Source organism: Phyllostomus hastatus, unplaced genomic scaffold, assembly GCF_019186645.2.
Source record: "Phyllostomus hastatus isolate PE091 unplaced genomic scaffold, TTU_PhHast_1.1 phas_contig_1, whole genome shotgun sequence".
Lineage (NCBI taxonomy): Eukaryota > Metazoa > Chordata > Mammalia > Chiroptera > Phyllostomidae > Phyllostomus > Phyllostomus hastatus.
This window is the reverse complement of record NW_025333498.1, coordinates 29828391-29855688: the sequence shown is the minus strand read 5'-3', so window position 1 is coordinate 29855688 and position 27298 is coordinate 29828391. Positions and strand designations below refer to the sequence as shown.

The 27298-nt window shown below is 36.9% G+C and overlaps 1 protein-coding gene across 3 annotated transcripts in view; it reads right to left on the bottom strand.

Annotated features, from left to right (window-relative positions):
- Positions 1-27298, bottom strand: part of BAZ2B (bromodomain adjacent to zinc finger domain 2B) — a 364968-nt gene that overhangs the window by 30582 nt on the left and 307088 nt on the right. For all 3 annotated transcript variants that reach the window (XM_045821942.1, XM_045821977.1, XM_045822067.1), the window contains 7 exons: positions 21673-21813; positions 18576-18830; positions 17399-17613; positions 16487-16561; positions 15432-15672; positions 8360-8422; positions 7382-7526 (listed from right to left, as the gene is read on the bottom strand). In XM_045821942.1, coding sequence (XP_045677898.1) covers positions 7382-7526; positions 8360-8422; positions 15432-15672; positions 16487-16561; positions 17399-17613; positions 18576-18830; positions 21673-21813 — 1135 coding nt within the window. The remainder of the gene's footprint in view (positions 1-7381; positions 7527-8359; positions 8423-15431; positions 15673-16486; positions 16562-17398; positions 17614-18575; positions 18831-21672; positions 21814-27298) is intronic.

The following is a 27298-nucleotide window of genomic DNA, read 5'->3' as shown; positions in this document are numbered from 1 at the left end:
TTTCACATAATCTCATTCTTCCCAGATCTTGCTTTTTTGACATGTGTTAATAAGTATTTTCTAAACATTTTTATTTATTGATTTTTAAGAGGGGGAGTGGGAGGGAGGGGGAGAGACAGACAGACAGACAGACAGACACTGATTTGTTGTTCCACGTATTTATGCATTCACTGGTTGATTCTTGTATGTGCCTTGACCAGGGATCAAGCCATCAACCTTGGAGTATCGGTTCGAAGCTCTGACCAATTTAGCTACCTGGCCAGGGCCTCAATGAGATTAATAAACATCTTCAAAGCAGACTAAAGAAGAGGAAGACAAGCAAGAGATGCAACAGGGAGTGCTGTTCAGTTGATTAATATCTCTGGTAGTAACTACAGCTGCATAATAACAAAGAAAATACCATCATTTCCCAATTAAAACAAATCCTAAAAGTAGCAAGTTTGCTATTAGAAAGAGACTATGTCTTCATGAGTCTTACCAGAATCAATCTGAACTCTTTCAGTTCACCTAACAGTTATCACTGGATCCTAGGGATCCATCACTCCTATGTCAGATGAAAATTTTTCCTATGACTCTTCTTAGTTGGGTTGAAGCAGGCTAAAACTTTCTAATAGATTTTACTAAACTCTAAGTGAAACAAATAAAGAATGCAAGGAATGTAAAAACACTGGCATTTAGAATATAGGTGTCCCTTTAAGGGCTTCCTCCCAGGACCCAAAGGTATAACCTTGGGTGCACTTCCATAGCTCCTTAAGTGTATTTATGTCAGTGGTGCTACAACAACCTGGTTCCTAAGAGACATTTTGCTGTTACTGTGGAGAAGACTGAAGTAAAGCAGACTCATACCAGCTGTCTATCTAGAATATTCCTAGAATGTTCCTTCCTAGTGTGACCCACACATTATTAGAAAGATGACTGATACCATAACACCTTCACCCTTTAGGTAAAATTCCCCCATATCCGTAACAGGAACTGTTTTTTATTCTTATAGACCTAAGGCTGTAACACCATGACCTAATGTCAAACAAAACAGTATCTTTCACAGCACAGTATATACATACAATTAACTTGTTTCATTTTCCTTCTAATACTGAGTAAATCTACTACAAACTAACACACCACAAAAGGTTAAAAAAAAAAGACAGTGAATTTAAGGGGAAAATTCCTTGGTTTAGCTGAGTGACCAGAGGGGCTTTCTTCTTCCCAACTTTCCTGAGGGCCAGAGGAAGAACAGCGGGGCCTTTAGAAGCTGCTGCCAACACCGCTCTCAGGGTCCTCAGTAGGCTCTGACTTCTGTATACACACCGGCAAGCACCATTTCAAGATCTGAGGACCTCTTAAGGGCTTTCTACCCTTTCTCACACTAACCCATAAGTACAGGGCAAGGAAGGGGTATGTAGTGTTTTGTCTCTTAGAGTGCTCTGGTCATATATCCAAGTCCTGTGGAACCACTATGGGAGCTGAGGGATCTGTGAACTATTACTCCTCTGCTTATAAATTGCCTTCACTGATAGATTTTGCTGCTATTAGCACTGTGTGTTATTAGTGGTCTTTGTGATCATGCATCTTATATAACAGTTGGTGTCCAACAAAGTCTTGATGTCACAGATTTCTGGAAGGGGACCACCCAGGGGTGGAAGGATTTCACCTTGGGATCAGTGGTAACTCACTGGGAGTTAAGATGATCTCAGTAGTGTGCTCAAGGGTGGCAGATGCCTTAAAGTGGTACCCTAACAAGGGTGTCTTGAGATTTTCATGAGTCCTGAGGAGGAAGGTGAACTAGAACAGATGGTGGCAGCCCCTTTAGAGGGGAAAGTGGAGAAAACATCTATCCTTCTGTCATATGAGGCATGTATGGGGAAAGTGACCCTGTGGATGTGAAGCCAGCAGTTATTGTGAGCATGCTCTGTAGGAGCCTGGGCGGGACATCAGGCGGAAATCCAGCAGAATCAAGACTAAGCTAGGCTCTCAACAGACCAAAAGCACTCAGAAAGACCCTTAGAGGCTGGGCTTGCTTGTTTGTACAAGGAAGGGACAATAAATAGTGGAGTAAGGGGAACCACATGCCCTGGTTACAGAATGAGCAGTCTGGGCTGACTAATAATGCTGAGACCGGCAATGCTACCCTATTTCCAAACTGATGCTTGGAAACATTGGTAAAACATATCCCATTGTAGTGATTTTCCTGAGACTCTTGAATGTGAATTGGACTAGACCACACAGGATGCAGCTGCTCTGAGATTCTGGCTATGCTAGCATGATTACAAGAAAACTGAGGCCTTGAGAGTGGAAGGCCTGACAGCATGCCCTTGGTTCACTGATTAAATCAGAACAGGCCCACCTAAGTGCACAAGGGCTTTGACTTTGCACTGTTAGAAATGAAATCGTGCTTTTAGGTCATATAAGCCCCATATCAGGGGAGGAAACTGAAAGGGAGAGCCTAATAAGTGCCATAGGTTTCTGCACAAAATACATGAGAAAGGAACAAAGAAAGGAGAAGACAGGCTAGGGTTTTTTGTTTGTTTGTTTGTTTGTTTGCTTGTTTGTTTTTTGCAGAGGCTACCTCACACCAAAAAATAGAAGGATTGGTAAGAGAGAAGTTGATGGATTGTGTAATCTTAGAGAGTGGGAATGTGGAAAAGAGGACTGTGAGATCAGTGATTGGTTCATAGGCTTAAAAAGTTGTTAGGAGAAAGGGAGTCACCAGAAGATTAGGTGGAGGAGATCTCTGGGAAGGAATCTCTTTCAGAGATTAGAGCTACAAAGTCTCAGTTCCACAACCTTCTGTAAAATCTCACCACCTCTAGATCTCAGAAAATGACTAGAAGAATAGAACTGAGGGAGTATCCTACATCATCTTGACTATCATTTTGAAATGAGTTCAAGGCTGGGAATACTCACAGTTATCAGCTCCATCATATGAGTTTAATTTGCCTCCTGAAGACAGGCTTCTCTGGTCCCCGATTAGGGATCTTTCAAACTCAAGGACAAGGGCTGAGCTCAGTCCTGGTCCCACTCCAGAAGACGGTGCTAACCATGCTCCTCAGTTCATTATGCAAGAAAGAAGGGCCTCAAACATTTATGAGCTTGCTAGAAACGAGGGACCAAGAATCTACCGTTTCAGAATGCAAATAAATTCCTTTATTGTGGTTGACATTTGGTGCTATCTATGGCTGAAACACCAGTATCACAGACACTGCAGAGGCTTTTTGACCTTTTGCGTGAACTCTAGTTAGTTGTTCCTTCATCAAATTGCATAACTGGCATGGAAAAATACTAGGGTATTTAAATTCTTCACAAGCATGTCCACCTATCATCTGGACATATTTATTGTGACCTCTACTGGCAGCTTCTATAACTGTTGACCTGGTATGTTGCCAAAACCCAGCTGTACTTTTAAACCTGCCAAGGTCATGCAAGTGTTGCATACCTGGAGGAGAAAGAGATTGTACTTCTTAAGCAAGAACAAATTCAGGAAAGGGTATTGAGCAATACCATTTCACTTCAGTGACATTCTTTGGCATCCTAGAGTTAAAGAGGAGAAGGAAAAAATACATGGTATGCCGGGCCCTCTCAGTATTCCTCTCCTTTGGTACCCATCACAATTCCAACAGGTGGCTGGGAGGTTCCTGTTGTTCATATTACAGATGAATTCATGGATACAAATGTCCACATTCTCCTGCTTTCCAGATGATATTTGCTAGCTACACCTACAGGAGGAGCAATTTTAATTCTCTCTTTATTTCAGACAGTTCTAAATTTTTGTTGCATCCTCCCTCTATAAACAGGCCTTGAATGCCAGGTTACATACAGACTTATATCATCTTACAGGTGATAGGGAGTTGTTCAAGGTTTTAGAGTAGAGACATAACAGAAAGAGGGGACTGCATATAAAGAAGTCACAGACAGCTGAAATAATGCAGGTATGTATTGATAAAGAACTGATTTCAGTAGTGTTGCAGGAAGATTGACTACAGACATTTTGAAGGAAAAGCTGATGTCTACATTATGTCCTAGAAAACTTCAAGTTTATGTGCCCAGGTGGCTGACAATGATGTGGCCCTTAACCAAACTGAAGAACATTTCATTAGTTTGGGGTACAGCTCAGGTTTGTTTGTTTTTTTCAGCTTTTCAGGTGATTCTTATAGCTAAGTTAAAGCCACTTGCCTGGACACTGCTTTACTTGTTCTTAAGTGTTACCACGGCTCTCCACCTTCAATGACTCACAATTTTGTCATTTTAAATTAGATTTCTATACTAAAACTTTAATTTCATTTCAATCAAACTTCCTCTCTCAATTCTTCTGATTAAAGTACAGCAGAAGGAAATAATATTATAATAATGATGCACAGTGTCAGATATCAGATTTATTGGGGTCATCATTTCATAAGTTATATAAATGTCTAATCACTATTGTACACCTGAAACTAATATAATATTGTATGCCAACTGTAACTTAAAAATAAACAAATATTAAAAAGGGAAAAAAAAGTATCACAATTTTTCCACTGAGGATTAATTCATCAAATTTGCTCTGATTCCATTTTTCTTACATTGTATTCAATGATTTCTTATAGTAATTCTACCTTCAAGATACCTGTCTCCCTGTTTGTGCCTGAGTTCAGGGCCTCCACACTTCTTACCTAGGCTACTGGAATGGTCACACCACTGAGTTTTCCACTCCTTTCTTCCCCAATCCAATCTCTACTTTGCTCGCAGGTATTTTCGTGTAGTATCCCTGCCTAAATTAGTCTCTGCCTCTAAGAGCTCACTCAGTCTACTGGTCCAGATGACCATGTATGCCAAAAATTATAATAAAATACTAAGTAGGCTATATGACATTTCCCTGTTTTGATCCCTTTAGACGCTTTGACGTCTCTGACTTTACTTTCTGATTTGCTAAGTCCTAACATTTCTTAGATTGCCTCTAGAACCACCCCTGGATTGGAAAGCAAGTATACAGGATAAAGGTATATCTGGAAAGGCTAGGAGTTCCCCCAAAATAGGTCAACCAGAACAATGTTATTTTTGTTAGATAGTGGGTTTCTCTGTAAGATTTTTCATTTAAACAATTTATTTAAACTAATCCCCCCCCAAAAGGTATAGTTTACCCATCCCACCCCCCCCACCTCCTCCATCAATTACGACCAATCTGTTCTCTATACCTACAACTTTGCTTTTTTTGTTTGGAGGTGGGGAGAACATTATGTCTGTTTTTTAACAAAAAAGATTCCACATAAAAGACAGATCACTTGGTATTTGTCTATCTCTAACATTCCATTTAACATAATGCCCTTGAGGTCCATACACAGTGCTACAAATGGCAAGATTTCATTCTTTCTTATGGCTGAGTAGTATTCCATTGTGTGTGTGTGTGTGTGTGTGTGTGTGTGTATAATATTACTTTATCCATTCACCTGTCCACTTATCCATTGATGAAGGGATTAAGTTGTTTCCATATCTTGGCTATTACAAATAATGCTACAATGAACATGAAGATGCAAATATCTTTTCAAATTAGTGTTTTGGATTTCTTGAGATAAATTTGCAAAAGTGAAATTGCTGGGTCTTATGGTAGTTCCATTTTTAATTTTGGGGGGAAGAACCTCCATCCTGTTTTCAACAGTGGCTGCACCAATTTACCAACAGCGCACTAGGGTTCCCTTTTCTCTACAACTCCAGCAATTCTTGGTATTCCTTGTGTTTTGGTAACAGCCATTCTGACAAGTGTGAGATGATATTTCATTGTGGTTCGGATTTGCATTTCCCTGATGATTAATGATGTTGAGTATCTTTTCATGTACTTGTTGGCCATCTATATGACTTCTCTGGAAAAAATGTCTATTCAGATCTGCATATTTTGTAAATGAATTATTTTTTTGGTGTTGAGTTACAAGTTCTTTATGTATTTTGGATTTAGCCCCTTATCAGATATATGATTTGCAAATATTTTCTCTCATTTCGTTGGGTGTCATTTCATTTTGTTGATGATTTCCTTTGTGTACAGAGCTAGTTATTTATTTATTTATTTATTTATTATTTTAATTACTTATCATTTTATCCTTCTATACTTAGAACTATAAAATATTTTAGATAAACAATTAAAAGAAGGAAATACTGCACCATTTTGTAAATCAACAAGCTGACCCACTTACATCAATTTTTAAAAAGAAATAAAACATAACTGAAGCTTCCACGTGCCCTCCCTGATTATATCAGCAACCCCTGCCTAGGACAGCAGAGCCTGACTCACACACTCTCATACGTGATCTCATACTCTTATTTCATATAAACTGAATTCACAGGAAATATATTATTGTGCAAAACAATAACAACGCTGTCTACTGTATGCCAATGCTTACCTGCCATCCAGTATTTTAAGTACTTTACATGCATTATTTCATTAACTACTGCCCATTGCCCATGTAAAATTTTTATTTTTAAAAAGGGTGGTTCCCTTGCTAAAAATAAAAAGCTTAAAAACAACTGCTTTGCATAAATTCTGTCTGATTAATCAATCCCCTCTCCCTTCCAATGGATCAGTAAACTTCCACATGGCATGGACTGCGTTTTATGTATATGTGAACCTCTATGGTGCCTAGAAATGCCTGGCACATCGTGGGTATTCAAAAATATGTTGAAGAAACTCTTGCCTCCTGGTACCACCATGGGGCAATAGCTGCATCATGAAACCCATAAGCACTCATAGAACACTTTTGGCCATATCAGAATTTAAATATTTGGAAGTGCCCAGTCATAGAGTTCTGAAAAATTCAACTTATGATTTTTTTATTGAGCACATAAATGCTCTATGCACTGTACTAGTTAATGAAACAGAGAAGAAGCCAGCGAAAGAACAGTTAAGTGGGTAGAATATCATGAAATGTGTGGTAACTGAAAACTCAAAAAAGGAGGAAGTTTAATGGAAAAGTAAGTGATCACAAACTTCAAACATGAGTAAAAGCTCAAGATGAATGAGGAAGATTAAAGGAGCCTCAAATTTGAGCAGGTTACCTCCAGAGAGACTGTCAGGATGGATGCTTATTGCCAAGGTTAAAGAATAAAGCACATGTTAGATAATTTGACAAATGGAGCAGAAGCTATAAAGGATAATACTGGTGAAGATCTTTGTCCACTAAGTAAGAAAAAGAATAGTGTATGTTTGATGTTGAAAAAAGCAGCAAAAGAAACATCATGGGCAGAGAAGGAATATTTGTGAATAAAAAGGGCATTATGAGTTCAAAAGAAATATGAGTCGAAGTATTATAACATTATCCATAAAGCAAATTGGATTCTGGAAGCACAAAATATATTGAAGAAGTAACAGGGTTTCAAAGATACGATTTCTTATACTTTTTGTAATAGATTTAACATTTCCTACCTTCACCACTCTCCATGCCTTCTACAAAAATCCCCCCACACTGGGGAAGAATCCAGTACCGGCGTCTGTAACGATCCTGGCCGAACATCATAGAACGTAGAGAGTGAGAAGCGTCAAAGAGCTTCCTTCTGTACTGACACTGTTGCTGTTAAAAAATGATGCATATCGTTAACTTATGGGTGTTAAGTGCTTTAAAATTTAACAAATAAGTAACTTTACACTTATTATGCCTTTAGAGCAGATAAATTTCACTACTGGGAAAAGAGAGCAAATAAACTAAGTATTACATGTCTGATTTCAATTTCAGTAACATTTACATAGTTTGAAATTATTTTGAGGGTAATTAGAATATTTTTGATGCCATGAAATTAAAAAGATAAGTTTTATTTTATCAGGTATCTTATGGTAGCATGTCCTATACTTGATAATAAACCATGTGATCAAATATTGAGATAAATTTGTGAAGTTAACATTGATATGATCTATAGGTATCTCATATTAATCTCATAATACTTTTAAAAACTCATTTTTTAACAAGAAGTTCATCTAAACTTCACTAATGCCACCAAAATTCAAGTTTTAATGAGAAGTACACAAATACAGTTTATAAATTCAATTCAAATAAAATTCAAATAGTCGTGTAAAATAAAACAAGATGCTGAAACTTCTACCATAAAATTTGAGTGAATTTTAAAAGTAATTATTGCTAAGAAATAAGACTGCATATTTGTAGATTTTTTAAAAAATTTAAATAAAGAGCTGAAGACTATAGGTCCTGATTAAGTTTAGTGCCACGACTTAAGAAGCAGGCTTTTAACTTTGGCATTAAACTTATAAGGTTTAACTGAGAATGTTTCTAGGGTTCCTCATTTTAATTAATTATAAAAAGCTTGTTAGCAGCCAGAAAACTAATCTCATACAGGCCAGTTTTTAAAATATTGCAAAAAAAGATAAAAACTATAATCTGAAAGTGCTTACTTTACTCAGTTTTTCGATCTGCTTTTCTAGCTCTTCAACACTTGCTGCTTGGTCACCTTCATCCTATTCATAACAAAATACAGTGTAATTTACCCACTTTAAGATTTATTTGTTCAATCCATCAGCAAATATTTAATTAAAGCCTCCTATATGCAAAGCACTAAAACAGGCCCTATGGAAATGAATAGAGTCAGTTCTTGCTTTCTATATACTAATAATCTTTCGGGGAACACACAAAACATTATACTAAAAGGTGAAAAGCACTCAACATTAGGAAGCTGTAAGGTCCTCCCTCAGAGAGGTAGAGATTAAGAATCAGAGAGTTCAGGGAAGGGTAAGATGACTTCTACAGGGAAATCTATACCAAGAGAGGCTATGTGGGAAAAGCTGTGTTTTAATTAGCTATTAAATAATGCTTAGGAATGGATTAATCAGAGAAAAGAGGACAGGGAATACTAGAAAAAGTTTGATATATCTTCACACAACAGGTAAGAATAGGTAATCTGGGAGATAAGACAAAGACGAGTTTAACAGTTAACTGTCTAGTGTTGTGAATGCTTTGCACTGATCCTTTGAGGGAGACTGAACATCAAAACTAGCTTCACCAAGATAAATATGGCAATAGTTCTAGGATGGCCTGGAGCAGGGAAAGGCCTAGAATTGGCAAACCTAGTTAGTAGATTGCTGCAATGATTAAATAGAGAGAAAGGTGGTAGGCCTTATTAGGGAAAAAGAAATAAAGAAAAGCAAATAAACATAAGAGATATTACATAGTTAAAACTGTAAAGCCCTTGCAACTCATGGACATGAAGCTGAGAGGGGTGAGGGAGATAAAAAAAGGAGTAAATTATGATGTTAAGGGTTTAAATTTAGAAGACTGCAAAATATTAGTACCATAAACTGAAAAAGTCATTTTTAAAGATGGCTAAGTTATATTTTGAACATTATATATAGAACTAATTTAATAAATGGAAAGTTTACATCTGATTAAATGAAATTTTTCACTCTAGGCCATGAATATAGGAAAAATAACCCTAAATTATGTTTCAGAGGAAAAGCATGAAGGAATAGAAGGTACATGTGCTTCTTTGGATTTCAGCCACACTATGTTACATAAGCAAATTATTTTACTCTTCTAAGACTTCCCTTAACTATAAATTGGTGATAACATTGCCTGTAACATGGGTTTTTGTGAGAACTAAACAAGAACAGATCTGAAATCAAGTAGCAGAGCTGTTGACACATAATGTGTAAATATTCTTTCTCAAACTGTACTTTAATGAGAAGCTTCAGGTACACCTTAGTTTTAAAAAAATAAGAACTTGTTTTTGATGTTCACCTTCTATGAGCCTTTTTCAAAAGCTACACTGACACAAACTAATCATAAACAGATATTTCCAAATCACTATGATTATTTCCCCCATAAAAGTGAAAGGAAAACCTCAGAAGTATTACTATTAGGAATCACTTACCCACTCCTCATCCTACTTTAGGGGACCAGGTTACAAAGGCATTTAGGCATGTTATTTGTGCTAAAAGTAACATGATTTCTATTGGGGATTAAAAGAACCCTTAAAAGACAATAGCCTCAGGGACCCTCGAGTCTTGAATCTCACACATAGATGTTTTTATATCTATATGATTCTCAAGTGATAAATGTTTAATAATTTTCTCTCATAAAATACAATCCAATCTACAAATATCTGAAAGAAGACAACAAAGTTGCTAGGAATCAGCCAATTTAACTGACTGCCATTTCTAAGACTCTTCCTATGATGCAAAAGAAGTGAAATGTCTACTTAAGTTTACCACAGAATCAATTCTAGCCATGGTTCTCTCCATAGTTTCCCAAACAAAAGAGAAGGCCATTACATGCTCCTATATGTTGGAATTTACATGGCTACTTTCAAGGTTAATGCTCACATAAGTTTCAACACAAATCTAAGTATAAGGGAAACTGTTCATACGTTGAAGGAATAGGAGTGGGAAGAGGGAATCATCTTGAGACAAAGGGCTATGACTTGGTCAAAAAGGACACATGACTCTCACTGGAAAGGTTACCTGCAATTAGTTTTTTAAGTAGTTTAACAGACACTCTACCTATACTTTAATCAAGTAGCCAAACCTATTTTTGAAGGAATAATATGCCTATTTTATCAATCAAGTTCATTAAATAATTAAATTTTTATTAGAAAATTGGTAAGTGGCTACCAATTCTTCATTACAAAGATTACCGTATTTTTCGGACTATAAGACACACACCTTTCCTCCAAATTTGGGAGGAAAAGGGGGGGCGCATCTTATAGTCGGAATGCACTTTACATTCACATTGGTGAAATATTATGATTTTATGTTATCAAATATTTTACCACATTTTTTGCTTCAAAAATTTTTTCCCTCCTCTAAAACCTAGGTGTGTCTTATGGTCCGAAAAATACAGTAACTCTCAATTCATTTAAAGGAAATGCTAATTTGGCTTCTCAGATACCAAAATATTTATTATTTTTAAAAGTTTTAGAAGTTTTCTCATATTAATAATAAGATATACATTTGCTAGGATCTTCATCAATTAAATCCTACAATATAATTAACTCTATAATTCAACACTCATTAAAAAAACAAAACACTACACTAAATGACATATCTGGTCCAAGAAACTTTAATACTTTTTAAATAATTAATGAGAATTTAGTCTTTATTTCCCTTAAAACATGCATGGTTTGTTAATTCATGTGAAAAGAGGAAGCCAGATGAAACAATTTCTGTAAATAAATTCTAATTTAGCGGGATAACTACCCAGTGAAATACACTGAAATCTCAATGACATGATGTCAATTTGTGAGTCAACACTTTAAAACAATTTGTATTAAGTGCTGAAAAGGGATGCCAATTCTGTGAAAAGCTTATTAACACTGATCAGAAAAGTTTAATTCCTGCTATGGTAACAGCTCCACTTGCCAAATAAAGTAGATTGGTTATAAATGGTATCTTTTGTTTGGATAATCACAATTTTAATACCCAAATTATATACCCTTCACATTATTTGCAATGGAATACAAATATTTGATCAAGTGGTTTCAAAAGTATAACATTATGCTCTGGCTGGTGCGATCCAGTTAATTGGAGCATCCTCCCATAGACTGAAAGGTCTCAGGTTCAATTCCTGGTCAGGGAACATGCCTGGGTTGCAGCTTCGACACCTAGTCAGGGTGCATACAAGAAGGCAACCAACTGACTGATTTCTCTCTCTTTCTTTCTCTCTCCCCACCCTGCCCTGCCACCGCTCCTCCCTCCTTAGCTAAAAAGGAAAATGTCCTTGGGTGAGGATTTAAAAAGAAGTAGCATATTATGAAATAATTTCAGCAAGGAATTTCAATGGGATTTTTATCATTCTGGTCTAAAATATAACACTGGGGAGGGATTTATTAAAATATTTTACATTTAATGATATTTTTACTTAAGAGAATTGGGTAGTATGTGATCTTACAAGTACCTCTACATTATTACCTAGATTCGGTCAAAAATTTGATTCCATAATTTATCATTGGTCTTGATTAGATATTTTCACATATTGTACCAACAAAATTATCTAGCCATGGGTGGTGTGGCTCAGTGGATTGAGTGCCAGCCTGTGAACCAAAGGGTTGCTGGTTCGATTCCCAGTCAGGGCACATGCTGGGTTGTGGGCTAGGTTCCTGCTAGGGGTCACTCAAGAGGCAAACACACACTGATGTTTCTATCCCTCTCTATCTTCCTCCATTTCCCTCTCTAAAAATAAATATACAAACAAACAAACAAACAAATAATTAAAATCTTAAAAGTTATCTATCCCAGCCCTGGCTGGTGTAGCTCAATGGATTGAGCACAGGCTGCGAACCAAAGTGTCGCAGGTTTGATTCTCAGTCAGGGTACATGCATGGGTTGCAGGCCATAACCCCCAGCAACCGCACATTGATGTTTCTCTCTCTCTCTCTCTCTCCCCCTCCCTTTCCTCTAAAAATAAACAAACAAACAAATAAATAAATAAATAAAATCTTTAAAAAAAAAGTTATCTATCCCTCCAGGCCTTCTTCCTTTATTTCTCTAGCAGTACTGATTTGATGCAAGAAAGGACAAGAGTTGTTTCTAGCTTTCCTTAGCTTAATACTCCTGGCATTGAGGGCAACAGTGATAGGCTGTATATTGTTTTTTGAATACCATTTTATAGCCCTATGAATATTACTAGAATCCTTAAATTTTTTTTTTCATTGACTCCAGAGAGAAGGGAAAGGAGGAAGAAAGAGAGGGAGAGAAACATAAGCTTGAGGGAGAAATATTAATTGGTTGTCTCTTGCATGGGGCCTAACTGGGCACCAAAGGTGCAACCCAGGCATGTGCCCTGACCAGGAATCAGACCTGCAACTTTTGTTTTGAGGGATGGCAACCACCCAAGTGATCTACACTACCCAGGGCAATATTTCTAGAATTCTTTTTAGGTGAAAGGTAAATTTCAGCTTTAATCTCCCTTTTACATATGTCCATTTCCATGGCTTACGGTAGCTTCCCTCAAACACATACAGACACACACATACCTACCTCTATAACCTTGCCTTCTTCCCTTTAGCCTGCTCTGCAAAGCTAGGCCCCCGTTTACCATGACTGAATGTCTTCCAATAACTTTAGGAACTTATATTGTTAATTATTCTTTTTCTTCTGAATCTTCAACCTCCCTCTCTCATTTTATCGACTCTTTCCCTTCAATCAAAAATCATCTCCATCTTTCCACATCTGACAAGTCCTTGGTCTTTGCTCCCCTCCAGGAACCACCTTCCCTCCAAGGCACAGTGCCTGAAATGGCCGTCTCCACTTTCTCCCTTTCTGTTGTTTGAGCTCACAGCCTGGCTCACCCCTCTGATGAAACGGTGCTGACCTCTGTGTTTCTAAACCCACTGAAAACTTTCAGTCCCTGTCACACTAGACTCAGCTGCCTTAATGTTTGTTTATTATGCCCTCATTTTTGAAATGTTCAATTTTTCTTGATTTTTGTTATTACTCCACATGTAGAAAAGAGTTAAAATTGCAGACCTGACTATACTACCTTTTGAAAGGTTGGCACTAGGCTGGTGTCTGGAACTTGGATTTGAGGGTTCCCTGACCCCAGCCAGACCCTAACTGATAAAGTGGGCTCACTAGACTTACACTGTGCCAACAGTGTGGTTTATACATCTACATTTCTTCCGGGAGTCTGGAATTTTGGAACATGCTGTACAGAAGGTGTCTTTGTGGCCAGTCCCCTGCAAGAAATCTGGCAGTGAGTCTCTACTGAGCTTCACTAGTACACAACACGTCACATGTGTCACAACTCATTGCTGGAAGAACTGCTGTATGATGTCACTGGGAAATAAACTCTCTGAAGTTTAAGTCTGGTTTCCTCTGAACTTTGACTCATATGCCTTTTCTCTCTGCTGGTTTGCTTTGTTTCCTATTGCTATAATAATTCATAGACACAGCATGACTAGATGCTGAGTTCTGTGCATCCTCCTAGTGAATCACTAACTCTGGTTCTCCACAGGAATCTTCCACCTCTCTGTCCCATTTTCAACAATAAGCCTTTTGGGCTCTCTTAAATATTCATGTTTCTAGGGTCCCAACCTCAGTCCACAAACTCACCTCCTGCTGCAAGGCCTGGTTCCTAACAACCCCGGACCAGTCCCAGTCCATGGCCCAGAGGTTGGGGACCCCTGCCTTAAAAGCACATTGTGGTTTCAGGCTTCTGTGTCTCTCTGCCTGGAAAACTCTTCCCTGTATTCCTACCCAGGTTAACATTTAGCCCAGCTTGTAGCCCCAGCTAGTAATGGGTCCAGAAAGCCTCTGTGAGAATTTATTCCTCAGAATGGTTAAATGCCTTTCCTTTCTATCAGCCTAGCACATTGTAAATACCTCTATTGAAGCAGTTAACACTTAACACATTACACTTTCTTATTGCAAATCTTCCTCAGTGAGCCTGTAAATTGAGAGGGGACTTTTAGTGCCTTCTTATATATCTTTGATCAAAAGTGCCTAAAGCTGGGCATATAATAAACTGGTGTTTGAGAAATATATCAGTTTCACAAAACCTGACAACACTTTTAAGGTATAAAGTATTGTCACTGGAATGAAAGAGAATACCTAAAATTAAGAATCAGCATAATTCTTTAGAGAGCTCTCAAGTCATTCTATAAAAAGAAAAACTTAACTTTTTTTATTCAAGTATGTACCTGCTGTCTCTAGGCAGTCTATTCAATATTTATTTACCCATCACAAAATACTTTATATGTGAATATTATAATATTCAGTATTCAGATGAAGAAACTAAACACGTGTCAAAATGAAATTAAAACCCAAATCCACTTGACCCCAAATTCTGTGTTATGTTTTTCTGTTTTATTAAATTTATTTGAGTGACACTGGTTAACAAATTATATAGGTTTCTGGTGTACAATTCTACTACACGTCATCTGGACGCTGTATTAGGTATTCCCCAACCCAAGTCAACTTTCCTTCTATCACCATTTATCCCCCCTATACCCCTCCTCTGCCCCCTTCCCCCAACAATCACAACACTGTTGTCCATGTCCATGAGTCTTTTTCTTTTTTCACTTTTGCTCAATCTCTTCATCCCCCTCACCCAGCACTGCCCAACCCCTTGACAGCTATCAGCCTGCTCTCTATCGATGAGCCTGTCACTATTTTGCCTGTTTGTTAATTTTGTTCATTAAATTCCACATATGAGTGAAATCATGTGGTATTTGTCTTTCTCTGACTGGCTTACTTCACTTAGAATAATGCTCTCTAGGTCCATCCATGCTGTTGCAGAGGGTAAGATTTCCTCCCTTTTTTTGGCCAAGGTAATATTCCATTGTGTAAATGTACCATAGCTTTTTTGTCCAGTCATCTGCTGATGGACACTTGGGCTGCTTCTAAATCATGGCTATTGTAAATAGTGCTCAATGAACACAGGGTGCACACAGTCTTTCAAATTCAGTGTTTCTGTGTTATTTTTCAATGTTATGCAGTCTTAGTTAAATATTAAAATCAACCTAAATTTTCTTACCTCATCTTCACAGATATCAGCCTTCTTTCCTTTTTTGTCTTCTTTATCTTCTTCATCTTCATCATCTTCATCAGCTTGGTCATCACTGTCATCATCATCATCATCATCATAATCACTGTCTCCTCCCTTCCGTCTTCGCTTTCGCCCTGGAGTGGGTGTCCCTAATGGATGCTGCTCTTCTCCAAGATCACCACCTGCAGTGTCTCTTTTGCCTGTTTTCTTAGCATGAATGATTCTGAGCCTTTAAATATACATAAAATGATGATATAAAAGGAAAGGCTTCTTTCTATGCTTTTTAAAGAGTTTTAAGCAAAAGTACCTAATGATATTTTATTTTTCTCACAGTAAACAATAAATCAATGATAATAAAAATTAGAATTAAAAAAATTAAGAAATGGTGTTTCTAGAAATTATAGAACATATTAACTTTCAAGAATAATGCTTTGGAATTAGAACACTTTAAAAAAAGGAAATGTTAGAAAGTTGGAAAGACTAATTCTAGCAATGGCCAAGTGACAATTCCTGATCCCCTACTATCAGACTGAATAAATTTCAATGCAAATTACCACAAAAAAAAACCACCTTCTTAACATAGAAGCTGAATAATTTCAGCATATTTCGTGGCAGGAAGCTAATTAAGTTTTAATGCTGAATATATCTGAGTATGTTACATGCTCTATAAAAGTAAATTTTAACTAGAAAGCAATTAAGAAAAAGGGTGGTAGTTCTAAACAGATTCTATTTATGATAAAAGTAACCTGATAGCAACAACAATCTTAGAAAATGTAATTACTTGACTTCTTTGAAAGAAAAAAGACAAATGACTTTCTTCTAAATTTGAATTGTATGAGCTCAATAGATCTCATTATATCTTTTGTCCATTGCAAATTCTGGCCCTGAGTTATATTAATTTCATATCTTATCTTAATTTTAAGCTTTACCATTTCTACTTCTTAGACAAAATAAAGTTTAAATTCTATCTTTCCAATTTATATGTTTTATTGGGGAACATGTACAAAGGGAAAGTATATTAATTTTAATAAAATAGGACTTACTTGCGAAGTTTACCTTCTACCACCCATTTATCTCTCCTCAAGTTTGACATATAATCAATATTCTTGTCAATTTCACTGCCAATGCAAAAAATTATTAGAAAACATAAATTAATCCATCATGCAATACATTAATCTGGTAAGCAAATTAATGTAGTTTTTTAGTAAGTGAAAATGATGATTATCATGAATAACAAAAACAAGTGAAAAATTATATCAATACAGTATCATAGCTAAAATGTCCACCCTAATAGAAATACATGACTCTGAAATACTTGAATTGATCCTTTTCCTAAAAAGTAAGGAATTAAAAGTAACATAATTAAACACTGTAACATAGCAAAAACAAAATGAACTTGGATTTGTTCACCAAATCTTAAAATACTAGACTGGAAGGCTTACTTTGACTTTTAAATGTGATTAACTATTTTTTTAAGGTGCAAATTAATATATCAATAAACTAATAATATTAAGGTTGCATTAGAGCATAATAAAGTAACAAGTAGCTGGATAATTCTGTGAATGCATACTAAGGAAAATTAGTAGTCATCTATCATTATAAGATGTCAAGAAAACAAAAATTCTGGATTCTTCCAACAGTGCTTGATCCTGGGACTATAGCAAGAAACATTATTTTTATATTTTGTATATACATTACAAAATTATTAAATGAACAAAACAGGTTACAACTATTATATACAGTATAATACAAATTTTCTTTTCAGTAGACTACAAAGAAATACATTAAAATTTATTAATAGTCATGTCTGAATGGGAAGATTAAGTATAATTTTAATTTTTTTCTTTGTGCTAGTTTATAACTTTGAAATTTTCTATAAGCAATCTGCATTACTTTGTGGTAAGACAAATTCAAAACAGAGAATAATAGCCAGAAAAGTCTGGCCATATGCTTACCTCACCACACTCTTGCTGCAGGCCAGTTCATTGATGAGGAAAGCCAGGACAGAGGCTTTCTGCGCGGGAGTGTGAGCTTGAAAAGCTTTGGTCTTCAGGCTTTCAGTAAGCTCTGTTTGTCCACAGTGGGCTTCCATAAAAATCTGCAAAATCTCGGAAACATTGTCCCGATTTACACCAACATTCAGCAAATGTTCTCCAAGAGCTGTTTTGGCCTACAAAATGTTGGCATTTTCATCAGTATTGGCATATTCATTCATAGCATAAGACAATATAACTTTAAAATGCTAGCATATAATTTATATATTCTGACAACAGCTTTATTCACATTTTTGATCAAGTAGAGATGAAAATAGGCAAGAGATGATAGACGATTCACGTATTTGTAATCTTTCTATTCCTCCTCCAAACTCTTGCTTCAAAGTCAGATGGGGAGAAGAGTATATAAACTCACAAGTAGGAATCGTCTACCATACCTTCTTTCACTCCAGAAACTGTCCCAAGTTTTTCCAGGCTTTATGTAGACATTCGGGACAGGGAAATAGGAGATTCAAAGCACTGTTATTGTGTTGTCTGGCTCTATGGTATCATGGATTTTACTGCCTAATATATGGAGCGACAGGGAGATGAAGGAAAATATAACAGGTGCATCTCTCTACAACACTACCTATAGCAAAGCTGACTGAAATATGTACCTTAATTGGAATTAAGATAACTGAATTTCTGAGTATACACTGAGCAGTACAGAGTCTTAACATGCTGGTCTATAGGTGCCTTGATTAGCCTCAAGTTACTCACAGTGATTCAGAAGGAACACAGTATAATTTCAGAAGGCACACATAAGTTCTAATTGCTTTATGATTTATGAATACTCTGTTTTTCTTAATATCACTTAGTATCTTCTTAAATCAACTTGGCTTTTGCTGAAAGAGGAATAAAAAGAGGAATTTGGGGATAATCTATATTCCTTAGGCTTTATAAAGCAGATTTTTCTAGGTGTGTGCCAACTGCAACTTAAAGCAAATATACATTTAATATCATGTAGAAAAAACTGGATCATTCTGTACAAACTTCTGCTAATAAGTTACAACCCACTATCAATGCACTGATAATACAAATTTAAAATATACTTTTTTATATATATATATATATATATATATTTTTTTTTTTTTTTTACCTTGTATCCCGTAATTAGACCTGGGTCACATACAGCAGCTGAGAGGAGCCTCACAAGCAGGTCTTGCACCTCACCCATGCTGTCCCCTATGTTTAGCAGTCCCTCTTGAAGGACGCTCAGGTTTGGAACATCAATATTCACATCAAAGCCCAAAACTTTGCCAAAGTTTCGTAAGAACTGCACCACCATGAGACAGTCTGAAAATGTACTTCCAGAGAGAACAAGTCCTGGAATACGAGGCAACTCTGGCAAAGGCTGAAAATAAAATAAGATTTAAAGCTGTGATTTAGTATCTTCTGAAGCAAATTAAGTTGCTATCTTTCTTTCTCTGGAGTTGCACGGTGGAGTTCCCTCTGGACTGTAAGTTCCCTGAGTACATTTCTGTAGCCCTACGGTATTAAGCATATGATGTTGACTTCAAGTAACCATCAACAAGTTTTGGTTGAACACAATATAAACTTAGATCTCTCTAAAAGAGAAGATTAATTTTAATTAACTTACAATATATTGATAAACCATGGGCTATATAACTGGATCAAAATTTAGATAACATTAACAAACATTTCCACACAGACAGCAGTGTGGTGATTGCCAGCAGGAAAGGGGGTGACAAGAGAGAGAAGATGGTAGGGCAATAAATGGTGATGGAAGGAGATTTGACTTGAGGTTGTGAACACACAATACAATATACAGATGACGTGTTATAGAAATGTACACCTGATACCCACATACTTTTATTAACCGATGTCACCCCAATAAATTCAATTAAAAAAAAAGAAATAAGCATTTCTAAAGTATCGTGGACATACTTAGTAGAGAAGATGTGCTGAATGTAGAGACTAATTTTTAAGTCACACTTTCGGATCGCTCAAATGAACAGTGTGTACCTGTGGGCTGCAAGGCTGGATGGAAAGACAGGTATAATCTTCAGCTAATGAATGCTGATAAATTACTAGGTCCACATGACCAGAACCTATGACCATACCAGGAACTGCTTTATACTGCAACTAAATCTTTAGATTTCCTGTACATAGTGCTGTATTAATATTGTATTAAATTTCAGTAGTAAAACTAGAAAGCTGCCTCTTCTGCTGCTTCTGAAATATGCCCACATATTAACATTTTACTGACTATGTTGTAGTAACAGTTGTCATGGATGTTTGAACAATAAATAGGTAATCTAAATTAAAAACTTTTTTGTCCATGAATGATATTCAGTAACAGTACTTTAAATTTTGATTGGAAAAAAACTGACTTGTGTTTCTATGTATCTAAATTGGTCCTTGTTCAGAAATGTCCCCCTGCCTGGCACCTACTTGAATCAAAGACTTTTGTGCTAACATTGTGTGGGAACACAGCACAGGGCACCACTTCATACGCCCATTTGAAAACCATTTAGTTCTGAGTTTTCTTTCATTCTAAACATACACATATCCACATGGTTCTAAAAGTTTATATAACAAAGCTAACAAACCTAAATTTACAGTGGATTTATATGTTTGATATAGTGCATATGGATTTAAATAAAAATGAAGGATGCAAGAAAATAAAGCTTACTTAGGGTAAAAAAAAAAAACCACTCACCCTGAGCTTTTTAAATGTGTTAACTAACCTATATACCCATTCTGTGCTTAGGAAATTTTATACATCCTATTGATTAAAATTAGTATGTATACTTCCATTTTATTTTAAAAATATTAAATAGAATATTAATTTAATGAAATCCCCAATAGGGTATTAAAAGTTTGCTTTAAGCATTTTAGAAAAGAGCTTACACCCTGGCTGGCATAGCTCAGTGGATTGAGCTTGGGCTGCGAACCAAAGCATTGCAGTTCCATTCCCAGTCAGGGCACATGCCTGGGTTGCAGGCCAGGTCCCCAGTGGGGGCCACATGAGAAGCAACCACACACTGATGTTTCTCTTTCTCTCTTTCTCCCTCCCTTCACCTCTCTAAAAAGAAATAAACAAAATAAAAAAAAGAGCTTACATGAACCAAGAAACAATCATATTTGTGTATTAGATGAATATAGCATATAAGTACATATAGATACTTGATCAAATGTTAGTGAGACAGTTACAGAGACGATATACATTACTGATATAATTACTTAAAAATACAATTTCTTATTTATAGTCAAACATAATCGATTTCTCCTCTTAAGTGTGTAAAATCATGCCAGTAACCAAGATTATTTTGCTCTAAGTTTCATTTATGTATTTAGCAACATTGTATTTCTGTGAAACAGGATGGAAGAGAAACACATATGAGGTACTACAGTTGGATGTATTTCTCAGCTTTTAAGATGTCCTAAACAGGATGGACTCTGGAGTTAACAAACTGAGGCTTCAAACCAGGCTGATGTAATAGTGTGCAATCTTGGGCAAGTTCTTTTACCCCTTTGTGTCTCACTTTTCTCATCTGTAAATTGGCATAAATACCAGCTCCACAGGATTGTGGTGAGAATCCATATAAACTTAGCACAGTGGCCAGCATGGAGTAAACATACTCAACCATTACTAAAGCATAGAAGCAGATTATAAATGATAAATTCTAACTTAAGTATCTATAGGGTGTGGGGAAGAGTTAGATCTTTCTGTATCTAAATGCCTGGGAATGACCAAATGGAAATAGAAACAATAAAAATCCTATCAACTTTTACAATCCACATTTGTAGATTTCTGTATTATTTCTACTGAAAATTAAAATGGTTTACAGTACTCCACTCATATATTAAGAACTGCCACTATCCACACAAAAGCTCTAGAGAGGTTTATCGTTGCTCATCCAGGAGAGGCAAACTGACTTAAACTCGGAAATCCACTGTTCTAGTTAAAAATGAAAGGCTTTCATAATGGCAGTAGCTCTGGCCATGAGAATCAGGTGAGTGAGAACAGAGGAAAAGTTAAATTCATTAATAAAAATGTTTAGGACAGCTCTGGGGGGCATTTGGGGGGGAGAAATAGAGCAAAAGAAAAAACAGACATGACTACAGTCTGGTGGTTGCAGGGGGAGGGGGATGGGTGGAGGTAGAAGAGGGTATAGTGGCGATAAGTGGTGATGGAAAAATAAAAAAAAATGGCTTACATAATAAATTACCTTTTGATCTGCTAGGCACATGTCTTCATTAGGTTTCTTTAGTTCCTTTGCCATTTCTAATTCTAATCTTCGTTGCTCTAGTTTACGCTCTTTATTTAATCTTTTCTCATCACGTTTTTCTTGCTTCAACCGTTCTTTCTCCTTAAAAAGAAAACCATGTCCACACATTTTCTTTAATGATGGTATGTGTTTGAACAACTCCAGTTAAAATTTAAAAAGTGGTCAAATTGTTACTATTTCCATCAATAGAATCCTCTTAGGAGATTTAGAAATACACTTGGAATTACATAGAAACAATGACATTAGTTTTCACTGTTTTCTCCCTCTGAATAATCTTATGACTATATAAATATAGAATATAAATATTGTATTGAACACAGATTATTCTATTATGCAAAATTTATTCTATCATTTCCCAGGTTATAATACAAGAATAAAACACCTATTAATAAACACAGACACATTTTTGCGTGGCTCCAGGAAGCAAGGGGGGAACTACAGCAAGAGAATGGAAACATCTTTGACTATGCAAAATTTCTTTCAAAGTGATTAAGTAGTTTTAAGACAGCACTTGTCATGAAATAAAAATGTTATTTACCACTATAAATGACATATTAAGAGAATGCAAATGGGTTCTGAAGGCAATTCAAAGCTTTCAAAATATATTGGATAATGGCAACAATATGAAAATAATCGTCTTTTCACCCTGTTGTAAGGATGACATTCAGTAGGAAAACGTCAAGATAATACAATAATATCAGTGTCCTTACTTTATTGTCATGTCTCAAATACAATTCTTATTTATTTAGAGGAGAAATAACAGTAGAATCATCAGTCAATTCAAACCGACCTCACACATCTGACTCATTAATGATGGGCTTACTTTCATAAGGCTGATAATGTCTTTTCTTAATTAAAAGTTTTTTATTTTTTTATTTTTATCATAAAAAGTATAACTCCTTATTCTGGATTCAGTACTCATTTTTCCAAATTATCACTCATTTTTATATTTTGTAGATTTACATTTCCTGCTCCTGACCAACATCTCCTTTACCTCCTTACACAGGCGCGCCCCAGTCACAGGGTCATCATTCCCATCCTGCGCATCCAAGTCTTCGGGAAACACTATGCCCTCACCCCATTACCAACTTTTCAAATTCTCACAGTTCTTCTCTATGATTTTAACATTTTCATTGTTTTTAATATTTAAAAATTTTTAACATTTTTGTTGCTTCCTGTACTGTATTAGCATTTCTGTCCACATCTTAACCATCTCCATTTCAGTGACCACCAGTAAGACTGTATACTGACCACGGGGGAGTCCCGCTGAGGGGAACATGGAGAGGAGTGGAGCAGGATGTTCCAGGCAGAGAGCTGAGAAAGCACAGTGTGTTTAAGGAACTGCTAGTAGTTTCAAGACTGTAGCACAGGTTGCAGATGTGAATAGTTGCTGAATATTACGATACAGAGCCAGAGCCAGGGAAGGAGAGCCTTTTTATACAATATACTCAAGCTAAATTAGTCATTTTTATTCTGCCTCTAAATTTTTAGGTTACTCATTCACGCAGACATTTGGGAGGGAAATGATAAGAAAGCTATTATTATAAGATTACTGACACCAAAAAAGTTCTTCCATTAATCTTAGCAATTATAAACTAAAAGCAGTTTCCAAGGGTTTGAAGGCATAAAATACACACAATTACAGTATATGTGACATTCCCACAACAGAGTATATATAGATTTTCACATCAAATTATCATGGGCAGAATAGAACAATTTTTTTCTAGAATTAGATTTTCATTTTTCAAGCACATGAAATGTTGCTTTAAGAACTTTTTCAAAGAAGGAAGACAACTTTTTGATCACTCATCAGAATAATGAATTAAAATCACCAACAGAAAGAGAATACGAAATGTCTCTTTTAAATGTCTCTTACAGATTTCAAAGTAGCTGGTATAAATTTTCCTACTATGTAGGACTAATCCAGAATTCTTCATTATGTTTATAATAGTAATTATAAATATAACTAAGAATACTCTACTACTCACTAAAAATTGCTGAAAATGGCTACCATTTTTTTCAAAATGAGAGAAAGGACTCACATGACACTAAAGCTCTTTTCACTGTGCAAATTTCACATTGTCGACAATCTGGGGGTGCATAAAAACTTCAAGGATATGTAGACAGGGAAAGAACTAGAATGCACTTAATGCCATGGGATAAATACAGCTTATACTCTTGGACCATTTTACTTAGTGATATATAATATATTTCCCAATTAAAAAAGCACAGCTAGCCCTGGCTGAGTGGCACAGTTGGTTGCAGCATCATTCCATACATCAAAGGTTGCAGGTTCAATTTCTGACTGGGGAACATACCTAGGTTGTGGGTTAGATTCCAGTTGGGGCACCTATGGGAGGCAACCTACCAATGTTTCTCTATCTTTGATGTTTCTCTTTCTCTCTCTCTCAACCTCTCTCCTTTTCTTTCTAAAATCCATAAACATATCCTCTGGTGAGGATTAAAAAAAAATGGTGCCCTGGCTGGTAGGGTTCAGTGGATTGAGTGCTGGCCTGCGAACCAAAGCATCACTGGTTTGATTCCCAGTCAGGATACATGCCTGAGTTGCAGCCAGGTCCCCAGTAGGGGGCATGTGAAAGGCAAACACACATTGATGTTTCTCTCCCTCTGTTTCTCCCTCCCTTCCCCTCTAAAAATGAATAGATAAAATCTTAAAAAAAAAATGGGTACAATATGAAGTAAAACGTAAAGTGACATCAGCTTTTAGGATAAAATGGATATTTCTAAGAAATCATAGAAATTTGTAGGATATTTATTACTTACAGACAATCATCTATTCTTGTCTACTATTAGAGATTATTGTTTGGGAAGCTCTTTATCTGTCTAATTGTATGATTTTGCTGTTGGTGACCCTACCTTGGTTTTGAATATTAATTATAGCTTGCTAATAATAAAAACCCAAGTATATCTTTTGTTTCATTCCCAAGTTGTAGATAAGGTTGTACTTTATCTGTATTTGAGTTATTTATTTAGATTAGAACCTGAGACATTTAATTTTCCTGCTTTTGTCAATCACTGAGTCATAAAGGTGGTATCTTCCCATGACAGCAGAAGTCATTCGTTGTTCTCTTATGTACAGAGATAGGGCTAGAGTCTTGGGCTGAGCACAATCAGTCTAGAGCTTCATCTTAACTGTTCAGGTTGTTTATATATGTGTATGTACATGCATCTATTTGGTATTGCTGTTATTAGCATTAGCAGAGAAAGCATTATTTTCATAACTTTATCTGTCCAATTCTAAATGATAGCTTTGCTGGGTAGAGTACTCATGGTTATAGATCCTTGCTTTTCATCCCTTTAAATACTTCTTGACAATCCCTTCAGGCCTGCAAAGTTTTTGTTGAGAAGTCAGGTGACAGTCTTCGTGGAGCTCCCTGGCTGCCTTTAAGACTCTGTCTTTAACCTTGTGCATTTTAATTATGATGTATCTTGGTGTATCTATGATGAATCCTCTTTGGATTCATCTTGTTTGGGACTCTCTGTGCTTCCTGAACTTGTATGCTATTTGTTTTGGAATTAGTTTTCTAAATAGGTTTTCAATCTCTTATTCTCTCTTCTCCTTCCTGAACCCCCATAATGCAAATGTCGGTACAGTTGAAATTGTCCCAGAGGCTCCTTACACTACCCTCATTTTTTAAAAATTCTTTATTCTTTTGCTGTTTTGATTGGGTATTTTTTGCTTCCTTTTATTTCAAATCACTGTTTTGAGTCTCAGCTTCATCTACTCTATTGTTGATTCCTTGTAAATTATTCTTCATTTCAGTTGGTGTACTCTTACTTCTGACTGGTCCATTTTTATGCTGTTCAGGTTCTAACTAAGTTCAATGAGCATCTTAATAACCACTATTTTGAACTCTGCATCTAGTAGATTGCTTGTCTCCATTTTCTTTAGTTCTTTTTCCGGAGTTTTGTTCTGTTCTTTCATCTGGGCCATGTTTCTTTGGCTTCTCATTTTGGCAGCTTCCCTGTGTTTGTTTCTATGTATTAAGTAGAACCGCTACCATCTCCCAGGGTTGGTGGAGTGGCCCAATGTAGCAGGTGATCCATAGGATCCAGTGACACAGCATCCTCTATCACCTAAGCTGGGCACTCAAGGTACACCCTTCATATGGGCTGTGTATACCCTTCTGTTGTAGTTGAGCCATGCTGACTGTTGTCATATCAGTGGGAGGGATTTACCCCCAGGTCAATTGGCTGCAAGGACTGGCTGTTTACACTGACCACTGTGGAGGATCATCTGTGTAGGGTCCCACCCTTGGAGCAGGACTTACTTGGTGGGGCTCTGGTGTCTACTGAGTCCTCCCCTTGAGTGTGTCCATTATGGAGGAGGCTTGGTGGTGCTTTAATGTGGTCTGAAGCTGTCCACTGAGTGAGCTGGCTTTGTGGCTTCCCTGGAGGTACAGGCCAAGGTCAGCAACTGCCTGGGTTCTGTCTGCAGCCTCCTGGCATGAGCTACCAAGCAATCTGCAGATGGGTGCTACTTGTGCCAGGCTTGGAGACTCCCCCAGCAAAGCTAAGCTGTAAACCAGGGTTGGCTGGTGCCAACAGGCCTGGGGCCACTTAGTGAGAGGTATGAAGTATGCTGAGGTCAGATGCTGCTTGTTTGAGAGATTTTAGGAGAATCTGAAGCATGAGTCAAGACTGGCCACTCCTATGGAAAAGCCACTGGAAATTACTTGGGTGGGCTAAAAATTGGTGGAGCAGAGCCTCAAGGACTCACCAGGATGGGGCAAACAGTATGAGCCAGGTTGATGGAATCTCTAACAGGGAGCATGCTTACTGGCTACGTCAGGTGAGGGCTAAGGAAGGGAATGATGGCCTCTATCAGCACTGGTTTTTGGGAGAAAGCTGCCCCCTCCCAGCTCTCACCCTGATGCTGGACAATTCCATTTCAACCCGTATGCCTCTGGTGCCTCTCTGGTGCCTCTCAAGGTACAGGGCTATAGCTCAGAGGAAGAGAGTCCCAGTAAGTCCATGCAGGGGTCCTTTAAATTAAGAGGAACTGCTTGGGACTCCAAAAGCTCTGTCTCATTCAGCCTCAATCCCCACTGATTTTTATAGCCAGATGTCACAGAAACTTCTATTCCTGTCACTGGACCCTGGGCTTGGATCTAGATGTGGTGTTGAGACACCTCGCTCCTCGGGCTGGGGAGGGGGGAGAAACCTCTGCAGGCAAGCTATCCCTTCCAATATTTATCCACCACACATTGGTGTGGGACCAGCCCATTCCTTGTCTCTGCCCTCCTACGAGTCTCAGTGTGGCTTCTTCTTTAATTCCTGGTTGTAGGACTTCCATTCACCCAGATTTCTTGTGGTTGTGTGACGGTTGTTCTGTAGATTTGTTATAATTTTGATGTGGTTGTGGTAGGAGGCAAGCAAGTACCACATTCACCTACACTGCCATCCTAACTAGAACTGTTCATGAGCCTTTTCTTGACAAATTAAGTTACCATGCTTAATTTTACATCTAATTTCTACAATATATATATGTATATATTTGTTTTTATGTCAAATATTAGGATTTCACAATGGAAGTTCTTGATTT